This window comes from Sciurus vulgaris (assembly GCF_902686455.1).
Source record: "Sciurus vulgaris genome assembly, chromosome: 5".
NCBI lineage: Eukaryota > Metazoa > Chordata > Mammalia > Rodentia > Sciuridae > Sciurus > Sciurus vulgaris.
This window is the reverse complement of record NC_136465.1, coordinates 121472181-121485366: the sequence shown is the minus strand read 5'-3', so window position 1 is coordinate 121485366 and position 13186 is coordinate 121472181. Positions and strand designations below refer to the sequence as shown.

At 38.6% G+C, this 13186-nt stretch overlaps 1 protein-coding gene across 2 annotated transcripts in view; it reads left to right on the top strand.

The window, feature by feature from the left end:
* Positions 1–11991, top strand: part of LRIG3 (leucine rich repeats and immunoglobulin like domains 3) — a 44981-nt gene extending 32990 nt beyond the window's left edge. Inside the window, exons 11-19 of one of the 2 annotated variants that reach the window (XM_079142393.1) lie at positions 943–1014; positions 1536–1699; positions 4134–4454; positions 5570–5851; positions 6861–7313; positions 8020–8178; positions 9617–9775; positions 9867–10142; positions 11327–11991. In XM_079142393.1, the coding sequence (XP_078998519.1) occupies positions 943–1014; positions 1536–1699; positions 4134–4454; positions 5570–5851; positions 6861–7313; positions 8020–8178; positions 9617–9775; positions 9867–10142; positions 11327–11571 (2131 nt within the window). In that variant the 3' untranslated portion in view covers positions 11572–11991. The remainder of the gene's footprint in view (positions 1–942; positions 1015–1535; positions 1700–4133; positions 4455–5569; positions 5852–6860; positions 7314–8019; positions 8179–9616; positions 9776–9866; positions 10143–11326) is intronic. The other variant, XM_079142394.1, reaches the window with a different exon arrangement.
* The last annotated feature ends 1195 nt before the right edge of the window (positions 11992–13186 follow it).

Below are 13186 nucleotides of genomic sequence, written 5' to 3'. Positions count from 1 at the left end.
GTAGAAGAATGATTCTGCAAAGCTGAGTTCTGGAAGGCTGGGCTAGTATTGCTGAACTTATTGAAACAGATTATTTTCAAAGGAAAAGTAGCCAAAAGGGTTTGTCATCTGGCCCATTCCATTTCTGGGAAAGTGGAATTAGTGGATCAGTGGAGTATTAACCTCTGCTTCAATTTTCTTTAACCTTCCTTGCCTCTCCCAGCCTCTTTCCCTAGCCATGTCTGGCACCTTGTTACTTTGTCTTCTTTTGCCACTTGTCTCCTTCATAATGCCTTTTGTATACTCTGACCTCCTTAAAGAAAAACAGTAGGCATCTTCATGGCTGATATTTTGATTGAAAATAAAAGTTTATAAAAGTGTCAGTTAAAAATAAAATCAGCCCAGAAGATTCTCTCATTTTATGAATGTCCTACCTGGAGTGTTTGTTTTAACAAGTACATCTTGTCTGAACATCTTATGTGAGTGAGCTCTGTGTGGCAGAATTGGGCTGGTGGGGACAAGGCCATCCTCCTCTGGGTTATTCTAGAAATGAATACAATGATATATGTGAATCACTAAACAGAGTACATGTCATAGAAAATGTTCTATAAAATAATGGTTTTAGAACATGTAATTATGGGAGATTTTATTTGTATTTTTTAAAAATCTCATGGTTACTACTTTGAATAATGAAAAGTACAATAAAATAATATAGCAGAACCACTCAGGCCCTTAGGAGCCAAATAACCTGGTGGTGACAGAAAGTACCTCTCACCGTGACAGAGCCAGTGTAACACATGGAGCTTCTTCCTCAACCCATGCTTTGTAATGGATTCTTTTGGGGTCTCCCCCTTCTTACATTTCAGTACAGAGTATTTGCTTGGTGAGTGGGATGGGCATTGTGGCACACACTTTGCCTGATGACCCAAAATGACCACGACATGTTTGATTTGGTTCTTTCAGAGACCTGAGTGACAACGCAATTATGTCTTTACAAGGCAATGCATTTTCACAAATGAAGAAACTTCAACAACTGTAAGCTTTTCTCTTCCTTTCAAGACCCTCAAGTAAAGCACAGAAGGGACAGCTGTCCTGTGGTGTGTCAACCCAGCTCATGTGTCTCTAAAGTGACTAGCACTTTCCTAACGTGACTTCATTTTATACGTGAAAAGGAATTGATTATTCGCGTCTTTTGTTGCAACAAGGAGTTTCTGTTGCTTTCTGTTTTGAATTTGTAACTTAAATTTGTGGTACCACATGGAGTACGGTGCTTAAATATAGTGGCAGTGTTTCAGTACTAAGGAATTTTGATACATCAGCACTTCTGCTTCAGTAGGACAATAAGAACAATAGTGACAGGAAAAAACAACAACAGCAAAAAAATCTAGGATGGGTAGGCTTCTTGCATTTTAAGATAGAATATGTAATATTTATAACATGGAATGTATGTATTTGGTTTCCAAAATCATTGCTTTGTTAATATTTACTTAAGTGTAATTTACTTGTAGAAATCTGCATTTCATACAAAACAAATTGAATGTAATTACTCTCCTCAGGCATCTAAATACATCAAGCCTTTTGTGTGATTGCCAACTAAAATGGCTCCCACAGTGGGTGGCAGAGAACAACTTTCAGAGCTTTGTAAATGCCAGTTGTGCCCATCCTCAGCTGCTAAAAGGAAGAAGCATTTTTGCTGTTAGCCCAGATGGCTTTGTGTGTGGTGAGTATAAGTATTGCCCTTGATTTTTATTCATTCTTTTTTTTTTTTTTTGTCCCTTCCCATTTGTTCAAATAATAGTTCTGAATAGATTTGCATTCCCTTAATAAAACTTTTATTTCTGCTGAGGTTAAGGAAAATGGATCTGTAGTTTGCTGATTATTCTAATTTTACAGATGGGAAAGAGAGTTTTCTAAAATTTCTTCATCTTTGTTTTGGCATCACGTTAGTTTGATGGAAAGAGTGAAATTGGATCTTGAGAGCACTGAATGATAGTCTCAGCCCTTCTTAGTCTCTGCATCCATGAAGTGGATGCTCTGTTACTGCCTTTTCATTTTGGCTGTTTTTGGTAGATGGGTGTTACTTTCTGTCTTCCGTGACGCTGATTATTAGGATGGATGTTTGCTTTCTTAATTTTGCTGTTCCTCATTTACGGAGAACATGGGGAAAATTGTAGTTTCGTAGCAAATGTACTATCATCACATTCCAGGAGCCTGGAAGTTTCTTAACTGCTTTCTGCTTTTCTCAACTCTGGGACTTAACTGACAAACTTACAGAAAAGAGAAAATTATGTAGCACAGGATTTATGAACTGCTTTGAAATTAACTGTTGGTGGATAAAGCATTACACATGATAGTGAATTTGAATTCATAGTAAATGATTTTAAGGTCCATTTTTGTAGCGTTTGAGAATCCCAGCATTATAAGTCTGCTTACCCAAAGATCACACAGCTAGTCAGTAGCAGATTGTAATTAAAAACTGAGGTTTCCATCTCTGATGCAGTTTTCTGTCTACTGTACTACACTACACTGCCATTCACTGTTAGCTACCAAGGAAACCTTTATAACAATAAATGTATGTATAAAACATATAGTCAAAATTTGCTTAAATTTAAGCATGTATGTGAAGATCTTACAGAAGCATATTTCACCCTAGCATTTAAAAATCTATTCAACATTGCCTTGCCTACAATATTATTTTATTTATTTATTTTTTTGGTTGCAGCATTAAATAGTGCCAGCAGTTTCTGGAAATAAAACCTCTGATGTAGCTCTTGGATCCAAATAAGCTTTTGGCATTCATCTGTAAAGGCTGAGCTATTCCTTTCCCATGGTCCTTATTTCATAGTTCTTACTCTTAAGAATAAACTCTTTATTAGTTTGAAATAAATACATATATATTAACCTACATATTATTGTGAATCTGAACACTGATTGATCAGATGAGAATTTCAGGAAAATCTTGTTTACAACATGCAGGCATAGCACTGAAAATTGGCAGCATTGGTGTTATCAGGGTATCCCCCGTGCTTCATAAAAGCTTATTTTTTTCAGATCACCCAAATAATACATGTTTCCTTCTGGGTTTAGACCATCTCTGAGAAACTGAAGTTCAAAAAGGTGACTTTTCCAAAAAGTAAAAGAGAACTAAAAATAACTGCTTAGAATGAAAGACTTGCTCAGCTCTAATTATAATGTAGCTTTGACAGGGTAGCACAGCAGCATGATTGATTGGCTGCTCAAAAACTCCAGGCCAGAACCAGTGTCTCACTGTTAGACTTGGAGATTCTTTTAGTTCACTACAGGATTTTCTTTTCTTTCTTTTTTTGGCTTTACCTGAATTACTTGCTTTTAACGTTGGTTATGTATTTGGTCAATGGGTTGTTAATTGCTATCTTTGGTGATACTGATTATTGTGACTGATGTTTGCTTTCTTAATTTTGTTGTTCCTTATTTGTGGAGAATACAGGACCAATTTATAATTCCTGATAGTAGCAATCAAAGATAGTCTATGAGCTTGGAAGTTCCCTAACTTCTTTCTTTCTTTTTAAAATAGTTTAGTTGACATATATTAGTGGTGCATCTTTTATGGGATACAGTGTGACACTTCAGTACATGTACATCTTTATGGGGTACAGTGTGACACTTCAGTACATGTACACACTGTCATGATAAAATTAGGGCAACATGTGTCTGTCACCCCAGACATGCATCATTTCTTGGTGGTAGGAACATTGAAAATCCTTTCTGCTGGCTCTTTGGAAATAATCATTTAATTGTTGTCAACCATTGTGATCCTACTCAGTTTTAAATAATGTCTAATTTCCCTCGTGACTTCTTAACTGCTTTCTTCTTACATTTATACAAAGCACAAGGCATCTGGAATAAACTGGGTTTTCTGATAGTTTCAAGACAGCAGTCTTCTCTCAGGTAACCACAGCGGGCAGATCAGTCTATCTCCAGGTGACGTGAATGGATTGCTTTACAAATATTGTCCCAGGCTATTGCTTCAGCTGCATCTGCTGGGCTCTCTGTAAAACACACTCAAAGGTTGAGCCTAAGATGCTATTGGCTTTGTGCTCCTTGGTGCTCAGGTTTGAGCAGCGTTTGGACTCCGAGCCTTCACATTGTTTTGTTTCCTTCTCTATTTGGAACAGATGATTTTCCCAAACCCCAGATCACGGTTCAGCCAGAAACACAGTCGGCAATAAAAGGCTCCAATTTGAGTTTTATCTGCTCAGCTGCCAGCAGCAGTGATTCCCCAATGACTTTCGCCTGGAAAAAAGACAATGAACTACTACATGATGCCGAGATGGAAAATTATGCACACCTCCGGGCCCAGGGTGGCGAGGTGATGGAGTACACCACCATTCTTCGGCTGCGCAATGTGGAATTTGCTAGCGAAGGGAAATACCAGTGTGTCATCTCCAATCACTTTGGTTCCTCCTACTCTGTCAAAGCCAAGCTTACAGTGAATAGTATGTAATCCTACTTTTCCTTTTGCATTGGAAAACAACTTTTAGAAACAGAAACCACTGGTTTGCTCTCTCCCTCTCTCATTCCAAACCCTGTCTTTCCTGAATCATGGTTTCCTACCTGACTCTTCCTTTCCCTATCCCTTACTCCACACAATTAAGATTTTTGGTTATTTGTATCTAAGCCAGCAGTTATTGTACTGTAGACACCTCACTCAATATGGTAGAATGAACCAGACTCAGAACTGAAGTCTGACATGTTTTGCTCTGTGGGAGTTCACAATCTACTGTTCTAATTGGAGAGGCCACCACGTATATCATTAAAATACACTGCCTTTAACTCGGAAATCTGAATGTGAATTCTGCCACTCCAGGTTATAGCTATGTTGCTTTCAGCAAGTTACTCAACTTCTCTGTGCCTGTTTCCAGTCTTTTAATTAAGGATAATAGTACCTACCTCCTGTATAAAATAACATGTATAAAGGACTTAGCAGAATGCATTGGAATCTAGGTAGTGCTTATAAATACAGTTAATGTTAGCTACTATTAATAGTTATATCACTATTTGCTTTGTGTAGCAGGCATAGTTTTATAATAGGACCCTTACCACTTTATCATTTAACCTTTAGTTTCTGTGTGATTACTTTTTACATGACTCATTAACACCTTCATTCAACAAATAATTATTGAGGCCTGGCACATAGAATAGTTTTGAATTAAAATTGTAGTAGAGAACACACATCTAAAGTCATAAAATGTTAGGTCCTCTGGGATTGACTTAAGAAAAAATTTTAAAACTAAATGAATAGTCATAGTAGAAAGAGATAAATTGATTTGCCAAAGATCTAAGTTATTGATTCAGCTAAAAGTAGCCAGAATATAGCAGGAAGACCTTCAGTCTGAGGATCACATGACCTCTATGTCATGCTGACTCCATCCCTTCCATCCTTGTGTAATCCTGACCAAGTTACTGCATCTCTCTATTTCAGTTTCCCTGTTATGAATTCAGAAATAAGCCTGTCCTGCCTTTGACAGAACTTCTGTAATATTAAGGGACAGAGGTAGGTGAACCCTACAAAAGTCCTGATACTCATGCCTGCACTGCCTTTTGATTTCAGTGCTTCCCTCGTTCACCAAGACCCCCATGGACCTCACCATTCGAGCCGGGGCCATGGCACGCTTGGAGTGTGCAGCCATGGGACACCCCATCCCGCAGATAGCCTGGCAGAAGGATGGGGGCACTGACTTCCCCGCTGCAAGGGAGAGACGCATGCACGTAATGCCGGAGGATGACGTGTTCTTTATCGTGGACGTGAAGATAGAGGACATCGGGGTATACAGCTGCACAGCTCAGAACAGTGCAGGAAGCATTTCTGCAAATGCAACTCTGACTGTGCTGGGTAAGAGGATTTCTGGCCACTCTGCAGTATATGTCAGTCCTGCAGATGTTATGGGCTCATGCTGGAGCTTTGGTGGTAAGACCTGAGAGCAGGGCAGGAACCATGGGGCACCACTTGTTCCTAGAAAGAACAAATGGCTTCCCCAAAGCTGTGAAACCAGGCAGCACATTACACCTCCACATCATTGGCCTGGGAGATGAATTTGCCCATCTGTCCCTAAGAGAGGGAACAAGTAAAAGCTTTGACCCCTTTGATTTTTGCTGGGATTACTACCTTCTACTAGGCGCATTGCACAGTCTCCACAGTCTTTAACAATATAAAGAACAAAAAAGAAAAGAAATATATGAATAGACTGGGAAGGACCTGTTCTCCCTTCTCAATCTCCCATAACACTCTGGAAACTAGGGTTCTTTTTTAATCTTTTACCTAAGCAAATGCTTCTGAAAATTGTGACTATGTTTATCATAAACGTATCTTTGAAAAAGTTAAAGTAACCTATTAAGATACCAAATAATGAAAGTAAATTATTTTCAGAATTTTAATACAGACCTAAGAATTTGACACTGAAAATTAGAATTAGAAAGCACTGAAATCAAAAGGCAGATTAGAAAGTTTCACCTTAAAAACATAAGTATTCTGGAATTTTTTTTTTCATCTGTCAACACACTCTAGTACTTCAAATTATTTTAACATATTTTCTATTTTTTTTTTTTTTTTTTTAATGTTTTATCAACTCCCCGCACTACCAGTTTCCTAATCTTGGCAAGAAGGAAGGAGGTTGAGCTAAAAAGTAGTAATTATCCTCCTTACCAGGAGTTAGGAGTAAATGAAAGCAGAGTAACAAAACCCAAAGGTTGCATTGTTTTTAGGCTTTTTTAGAAGGTATGTCCAGGTTGTTTGGGGAGCTCAGGATTTTAGGCTGCAATTTGAATAAAGTGCTGGTGTTGGTTGTCGCGATATGGAAACCAGATTTCATTTGGGAAATTAAAGACGCAACTTGTCCTTTCAGAAACGCCATCCTTCTTGCGGCCACTGTTAGACCGAACCGTAACCAAGGGCGAGACAGCCGTGCTGCAGTGCATCGCTGGCGGTAGCCCTCCGCCCAGACTGAATTGGACCAAAGATGACAGCCCTTTGGTGGTGACCGAAAGGCACTTTTTTGCAGCAGGCAATCAGCTGCTGATTATCGTGGACTCTGATGTCAGCGATGCTGGAAAGTACACGTGTGAAATGTCCAATACCCTTGGCACCGAGAGGGGCAACGTGCGCCTCAGTGTGATCCCCACTCCCACCTGCGACTCCCCTCAGATGACCGCCCCATCGCTGGATGAGGACGGCTGGGCCACCGTGGGCGTGGTGATCATAGCCGTGGTGTGCTGTGTGGTGGGCACGTCGCTGGTGTGGGTGGTCATCATATACCACACCCGGCGGAGGAACGAGGACTGCAGCATAACCAATACAGGTGCGTCAGCAGAAGCGTGGCGCGGAATGCCGTGGTCACGTGTTCGTGGTCTGCAGTCATTTTTTTCTAGACTGCGTCTTGCAGTCTGAGCCCGTTTCAGAAGGGCGACTCATTCCTTTCAAGCTACAGAAATATGGTTAACTAAAAATAACGCTCAGCCTGGAATAAAGCTAATGTTTAAAGGTTGATACTTTGTGTCAAAACCTCATTAGTCTGTCCTGGTGGCTGAGAGATAAAAATCTCAATCACAGAGTAAAATAGTCTCACAAGACAGTGCTGGAGAGCCAGGAGAGGCCCTGGGCTTCCCAGGATTCCTTGTGTTGTTATCTCACTGGGATTGTAGTTGTGAGGGAGGAGGAGGCTGACTTGACTAATTTGTGCAAATTCAGATATCAAATCAACTATCATTGAGAGGTTTAGATAATATCCTCTGAAATTTCTTGAGCCTTTTCTCTTTTTAAACATTTCTTTTGAAATTCCGAGTTGCATCCATTAGGTGATAAACTAGAACATCAGCTTGTGCTTCCCAGAGCCCCAAAGCCCTCATTTGCCTCTCCTACATACCACACATCTGGATAGTTTTTTGCCAGAGTCCATCTTCCCTTACTTCATTTGTAGATTGACTAAAGCAGTATCTCCTGTTTCTCTGGGAAGCCTGGGGGACAATGACAGTCACTTTTGGTTGACAGAATGCTGTTGTTTTCAGATGAGACCAACTTGCCAGCAGATATCCCTAGTTATCTGTCATCTCAGGGAACATTAGCTGACAGACAGGATGGGTACATCTCCTCAGAAAGTGGAAGCCACCATCAGTTCGTCACTTCTTCAGGAGGTGGGTTTTTCCTACCACAACATGACAGTTCTGGTGAGTGTTTAAAATAACCATGGCTATAGTTGTTTGCAAACATATGGTGGAAGACTCAGGTATAATACTAACTTTCACAAGAAATTGAAATACTGATATTTAGGACATGGCCTAAGATCACAGCAAAGCTGAAATTATATATTATAATATGTATTATATATTAAAATAAATTTTATATGCTTCTCTTAAATACTAGTAAGTAATCATTGTTTCTGGCAATATAAGGTGATAGGCAGATTAGGCAAATTTTAATTCCTCCATGCAGTGTAATATTCCTTTATATTTGGCCCTAAATGTCCTCCTTCCTTAAATGACATTTCATGCATCATCTCCAAAGTCAAATGATTTAAAGTCCTTCTGTTAGAGATGTCTATTCTGACTCTTGTTTTAGGTGCTCTGTGGTTTTGAGGATAGCGATGGAGGCAGGATGGTACAGGAGCACTCTTGGCACACTCTTTGTGTAGGTTGGACAGTGACAGTCCTTCCTGGCTAGGTGGTTGTGAAAATGGAAAACTACACAGTCCTTGGCACAGACCAAGGACTCAGCAAGTGGAAGCTATTGATGTTATTTTCAAACATTTTACCATCTTTTACCACAAGCATTTTTTGAATGTTTGCTCTATGCCAGATTTCCCAGGTAGGAGGGAAGAGTATTTATTTTCAATTCTGTAGTTTAGTCAGTGGTGAGACAATTACAAAAAGCCTAACAGGGTGCTTGGCAAGTTGGTAATAGTGCTGTAGAAACAAGAATATCTGGGCATGAATATTCTGATTAGACTCATTTGGTGGAAAAAAGCAGAGCCCCAAACTCATTCAGATATAATGAGGTTAATGAAAGCAACATGTATGAAAAACGGAAGGACAGAATTGGAGCATAGTATCAAGCCACTCAGATGCAGGCCAGGAGATGGGTCTCTTCCCAGGCATGTAGCCTATCATGACCACTCTAACCTTGTTTATCCTTGTCTTTTACTAACTGGCATATCATTTTTGTATTGTTAGTTCAGCTGCCCATGATGTGATTTTTATTTATTTATTTATTTATTTATTTTTTGCCTAGCCTCATCTTTGAGCTGGGTGCTAAGAGGTCATGCGTCAAATGCCAATCTTTGATTCTGGTCATATTTTGTAGGAAAAGGGTATAGTGCTGATGTGGTTTAAACCTTTAGTGCTTTGGCTGCAGGATCCAAACACAGATCAGTTTCTCTTAGAAACCAGATGCCCCGCTCAATACCAATCAAGTCCTCCTTCAGTGAGCTGCCCCACATTACTCATAGGTTTCAATAAATTGGGAAAAAAATGGAAAAACAAAACCTATAAATCTATGCAGATTTTTCTTATATGTCATATTCTATCCAAATTTCTATCTGAAAGTATGGAAAATGTTAAAATTATAGTAAACGTTGAATGGCACTGGAGCAAACTTGACTCGACTCAGATTTGTGTTTTAAAGGAACCTGCCACATTGACAACAGCAGTGAAGCTGATGTGGAAGCTGCCACAGATCCATTCCTCTGTCCCTTTTTGGGATCTTCAGGTCCTGTGTATTTGAAGGGAAACATGTATGGCCCAGATCCTTTCGAAGCCTATCATGCAGGTGTGTGGTGTTCTTTCCTATTACTCTGTTTCCTAGAAAGACTAGCAAAAGTGCTAACTATATCTTCTGATATGCATGCCCAATTAAAAAGGTTGCAGTCCAGACCCAAGAACAACTTTAATGGACCACTATGAGCCTGGTTACATAAAGAAAAAGGAGTGCTACCCATGTTCCCATTCCTCAGAAGAACCCTGTGAGCGGAGCTTCAGTAACCTAGGGTGGCCTTCACATGTACGGAAGCTAATTAACTCCGGTTACTCTCAGAATGAAGGACCCGCAATGAAAAACGTGTGTTTGAACAAGTCCTCCTTAGATTTTAGTACAAATCCAGAGCCAGCATCAGTGACTTCAAGTAATTCTTTCATGGGTAAGTTGATTAAATTAGTAGATGCCTAGTTTCCAGACCCATGCTCTAAGTTGCGTGTAGCAAGAGCTTTGAACGTCAGTGATTTTTTTTTTTTCTTAATAATGTTACCATGATATCCAACTGGCTAGTATAAGTGTTTCTAAATGTGGACTCAGAGGTGGGGATTTTACTTGATTTTGTATTTAATCTATAACTAAGCCTTGGGAGCTTTATGGGTAACGCTGTGTGTGGCATCTAGAAGACAAGAGTTTGGGGAATGACTTAGGAGCTAAGCTTGTCAGCCATGTGGAAAAAGTGGTTTTGGGCTCCAGCAGTTTTTGGGGTGGAGCTGTGTGCTCTGCATGATTGTGGTTTGGTTATGTCTGGTGGCTCCTAACTGAACCCACAGCAGAGGGGTGGAAAACAGCATCCTTACCTAGCAACAGCTGCTTAGTCAGACAAGCTGGACTACCTTTGGCAAAGGAGGCCATCGCAGTCTTAATGCTCAAGCTGGTGGTAGTAGACACTAGCTGGCACCAAGAGTAGGTTGTGGATTTTTTGGTCCAGTGCATGGGAACAATGGTACAAAAGAACTGAGATCCTCTTTTCACTGAATGGAGCAATGTGGGAAAATGAACCAGGACTTGCTTTAATTTTTTTTTTTTTTTAAAGTAGAATTTTAAAATATTTTACACAACTCTTAAGAAATTTGTGTGTTTTTGTCACAGTATAATTGTTTATTTTCCTTCTTGGTAAAATGAAAATGAAGACAGGGCAATTTTAAAAGAAATTTTCTATATTCAGGCACAGTTAACTTGTATGTTACTATCCATATGCCTTTCATGGAGATTATGGGCTCTTCAGTACTGAAGGGAGGATTTGGGGGAATGTGTATTGGCACACTTCAGGCACTTTATTGTACAATGATTAATATTACTGTAGGCCATGAGAAATGGTAAAGAGTACATGCACTTGTTCAGTGGATATAAATAAGATGGAGTACAGATGTCATCTGCTGTATTATATGTTATATATTCTTAAATCTGTTCATAGCACAGATGTACAGACTCCCAAGTAGCATGATGTGGAATGTAGGAAGAGCTTATTCATGTTTATGGGGCAAGATGCTTCTTCATTTGCAATGTATCATGTTGATTAACATGCTATCAAAGGACCCATAAGCTCAAGGGATGTTTTTCTTTTAGGTACATTTGGAAAGCCCCTGAGGAGACCTCACCTAGATGCCTTTTCAAGCTTTGGACAGCCATCAGATTTTCAGCCCAGAGCCTTTTGCTTGAAAGCTCCTTCTTCCCCTGACTTGGACTGTGAGTCAGAGGAAGAGGAAAAAGAAAGGACAGATTTTCAGGAAGAAAATCACACTTGTACCTATAAACAGACCTTAGAAAACTACAGGACTCCAAATTTCCAGTCTTATGACTTAGACACATAGACTGAATGGGACCAAAGAAAAGCTTTAACATACTACCTCAAGTGGACTTTTATTTAAAAGAGAAAGAATCCTATGTTTTTAAATGGAGTTATGAATTTTAAAAGGACAGAATGCCTTATTTATACAGATGAACCAAAATTACAAAAAGTTATAAAAATTTTATACTGGGAGTAACTTTCATATAAAAGTACCTTTTAAAGTATTTTATAACTTTGTTTTATGCAAAAAAAAAAGTTATGTAAATTAATGGTATAAATTCACAACTATTTTATGTATTTTTATAATGTCAGATTTCTTTTTTATTGAAAATGAGTACTAAAGCCTTTTAAATAATTCCTGTCTTGTACCTTTTTTGAATAGAGGTCACTTCATTTTATTTTGCACATTACATTTAATAAAACATGTCATTTTGATGCCATGCCCCATTTATACCATAGTAATTTTTCTGGTTTTCAACACACTTAATACTTAATTAGTCTATATTATTGCATCACAAATTGATGAAAATTATATTCAGCCCATTAAAGACAAGACAAAAATGACCATTCTGCCTGCTCCCAGGATTGTTGTAATACAGGTTCAAATCACTGGTACCCTTGAAAGCACACTGTAAACAAGACGGACCTATACAGATTTGAGGAGTTAATTTATTTTTAAGTCTACAAACAAAGAACTGTTGTTATTGTCTGGTGGAATCCAGAACAACCACCATTACTTAAATCACTGCTCAATCCATGTCTCCTTAATTACAATAATGCCTTCTGTGTTCTAATGCTTTATGCTATCCAAATAGTTCACATCCACCATCCCTTGGATTGTAACAAGAGTAGTTTATTGCCTGTTTCAGTTGCTTAAAGGGCTATAGTAGAGATGAAATTTCATCCTCTGTTCCATGTCATAATAGGATACTGATAGAATTCTTTCCTGTTCTTATTAATTTTCTGCTGTATGAGCAGTTTGTATGTAAATGACACTTCTAAGCTACTCTGCAACATTACGAATTAAAATATTTTTTCCTAATTTGATCATTCCCTTCTATTGGTTAAAAGCTAAGTATCAAATCTGTTACTTAAACACAAATTTTTTTTTAAACAGTGTTAAGTGAAAATGTTGTCATATGACAGGTCAGTATACAGAAAAATGAGCATAATCATATTTTCAAAACTAGGTGACCTACTTTAATTAAATGGGATAAATGTATTAAGTTTAATAATTTGGTTGAAAAACTGGACTTTTTTTTTTTTTTTTTTTTTTTTTTAGTAAATCCTTGTTCATATCTGTAGTTTGAAGAAAGCCCTCTTGCCCAGGATAAATTAAATTGGCGTGAAAATACTTAATATAGCATTTTAAACTTTTAAAATCTTCTAAACTTGAAGGTGTGAATCTATGCCATTCACTGTTCTTTGAACTAAATTGAAGGCAGCTATTGGAAAAGCAGATTCATCTCTGAGGATAAGTTGGAGGTAAAGTTTTCCTGCTCAGTGAGTTTAGACCTTAGTTGTTTGTGAGCCAAGGGCCTGAACCCGAATGCAGTAAGATTTTCCTCCTTTAATTTAGAAGCCATAGTCCAAGACAGGAAGTTGATCCTTTCTTGGACCACCAGTGACTAAGAACA